The sequence below is a fragment of the Aspergillus nomiae genome, assembly GCF_001204775.2.
Source record: "Aspergillus nomiae NRRL 13137 chromosome Unknown contig00289, whole genome shotgun sequence".
Taxonomy (NCBI): Eukaryota; Fungi; Ascomycota; class Eurotiomycetes; order Eurotiales; family Aspergillaceae; genus Aspergillus; species Aspergillus nomiae.
Window position 1 is genome coordinate 2,121 of NW_015378344.1, and position 1,965 is coordinate 4,085.

Genomic DNA, 1,965 nt, shown 5'->3' on the forward strand with positions numbered 1-1,965 from the left:
CGCCTGTGTGACCTGCTCTGACTATAAACTTCGCCATCAACTTCAACCACCACGACTTCACGGGCGATCATCTTCCATATCGCAGACGACTGGTCAATTCGTCTCTTTTTTCGCACTCACCTTTTTTATTTTTATTTTAGTGTTTTACTTCCCCTCACCCCATAGGTTGGACACGCCAACTCTGCTGCCCCTGGAGGATATAGAAGGCCAGACCCAAACTCAGTACAAACCATCGATTGAGAACACAATTACCGTCGACAGAAACAGAAAAAAAACTACCTGCCGATGTTGTTCCCGAAGTTCAACGACACCAAGCAACTATCCCAAATCTAAAACATCACTATATACATCTGGACTCGGAAAAACCCCACGCAACATGTCCAGCCAAGGGGACCCGAGACAGCCCAATGAGGGGAAGCCCGAGGGCTTCGCGAAGTACCTGCAACGAATGAGAACGGTGCTGAGGAAAAGCTCACCCTCGAAGTCTGGATCTGCGTCCAACTCGCAGGAAACGAGTGGACAAGCTTCGCCGACCAAGTCCGCGTCGTACGACCTCCTCCCCTCTCCCTCTTTTCTGTTCGCACCTATGGGCGCACTAACGTGAGCGGCAGTCCGAAAACCACTGCTCCTGCTAAGGCTACTGCTGTCCCGAAAACAACTGCTCCAACGAAGCACACGACCGCCAACGCTGGCCCCGAGCCGACCGTGTTCAAGCATTGGGGCGCCATTCAGGAGGAGAAGGCTCGTTCGCTGTTCGCCAAGTATGGGTTGACGCTGGAACCCGGGGAATGGAGGCCGCCCACCGACACCGAGGTCCAACGTGTGGCTAAGCCCATTCGCATGAGAGTCCGCCGCACCTGTCACCGCTGCCAGACCACCTTCGGCATCGACAAGCTCTGCTCCAACTGCCAGCATGTCCGCTGCAAGAAGTGTCCCCGCTACCCGCCGCATAAGTCATCGCATGATCACCAGACCGAGGCCGCCCTGCAGACTATCCTCTCGCAGAAGGGCAAGGAGCCGACCGGCGTGAAGGACAAAGAGCCGACCGGCGTGCCGCGCAAGACGAAGGAGCCCCCGCTTACCCTCCCATCCCGCACCGGCGGCCAGGACCTCATCCGCAAAGAAGTCAAGCAGAGAGTGCGCCGCACTTGCCACCGTTGCTGTACGACCTTCGCGCCCGATGCCACGGAGTGCGAGAATTGCAAACACACCCGCTGCAAGAAGTGTCCCCGAGAACCGTATGTGACGGTCTTTTTTTTGCTCCGATGATACGTAGCGACATTGTACTGACTACTACTTACTCCCAGGGCGAAATTGGACAAGTATCCCGATGGGTATCCTGGAGATGCGGAACCGCCTGTGGAACCGCCAGCACGCACGTGGAAGAAACCGCGTCTGCGCGTGCGATACACCTGTCACCAGTGTTCGACCATGTACCGGCCCGGGGAAAGGACATGCTCGAATTGTGGGCAGGAGAAATGCCCGGAAACCATACGAGACCCGTACGTCTGACTCTTTTACTACGCATGTGTGTTTGTTTTACTGACTTCATCCCAGACCCAAGAAACAGAAACCAGAGCCCGACCCGGATGTGGTGAGACGGGTGGAAGAGCGGTTGAAGGTTACGATCAGCGCTGGTTAGGAATGCAACTGGGAGCCGGTACTGGTCTCAAGCCGGTCTGTTTCCATGGATTCTCTTCTCAGTACAACAACACGACTTAGCGTCCACTCTTTTCTGACTACAATACCATTTGATACAGTTGGAGCAGGGAGCCTCAGTCCTTGTTTGGCAAAACCGCCCATCACAAAACGGCCTGTCTCAGTAGTTACCAGTAGAAGGATGCCTGACAAAACCCGTGTAACAATCCACCTGCGTAGTTGTAAAACCAGACCAAACAATCGGCAGCCCAGCTGTCAACGCTTGTCTAGCCCAAAATGAACCCACTGTTTCGGAACGATGGTCTG

At 54.9% G+C, this 1,965-nt stretch overlaps 1 protein-coding gene across 1 annotated transcript; it reads left to right on the forward strand.

Annotated features, from left to right (window-relative positions):
- Positions 1-376: 376 nt before the first annotated feature.
- On the forward strand, positions 377-1,642 carry ANOM_007980 (uncharacterized protein; the record flags this gene model as incomplete). Its single annotated transcript, XM_015553236.1, has 4 exons — positions 377-546; positions 612-1,238; positions 1,308-1,502; positions 1,558-1,642. 4 exons carry the CDS (start codon positions 377-379, stop codon positions 1,640-1,642), a joined length of 1,077 nt encoding a protein of 358 aa, XP_015404070.1.
- Positions 1,643-1,965: the final 323 nt, after the last annotated feature.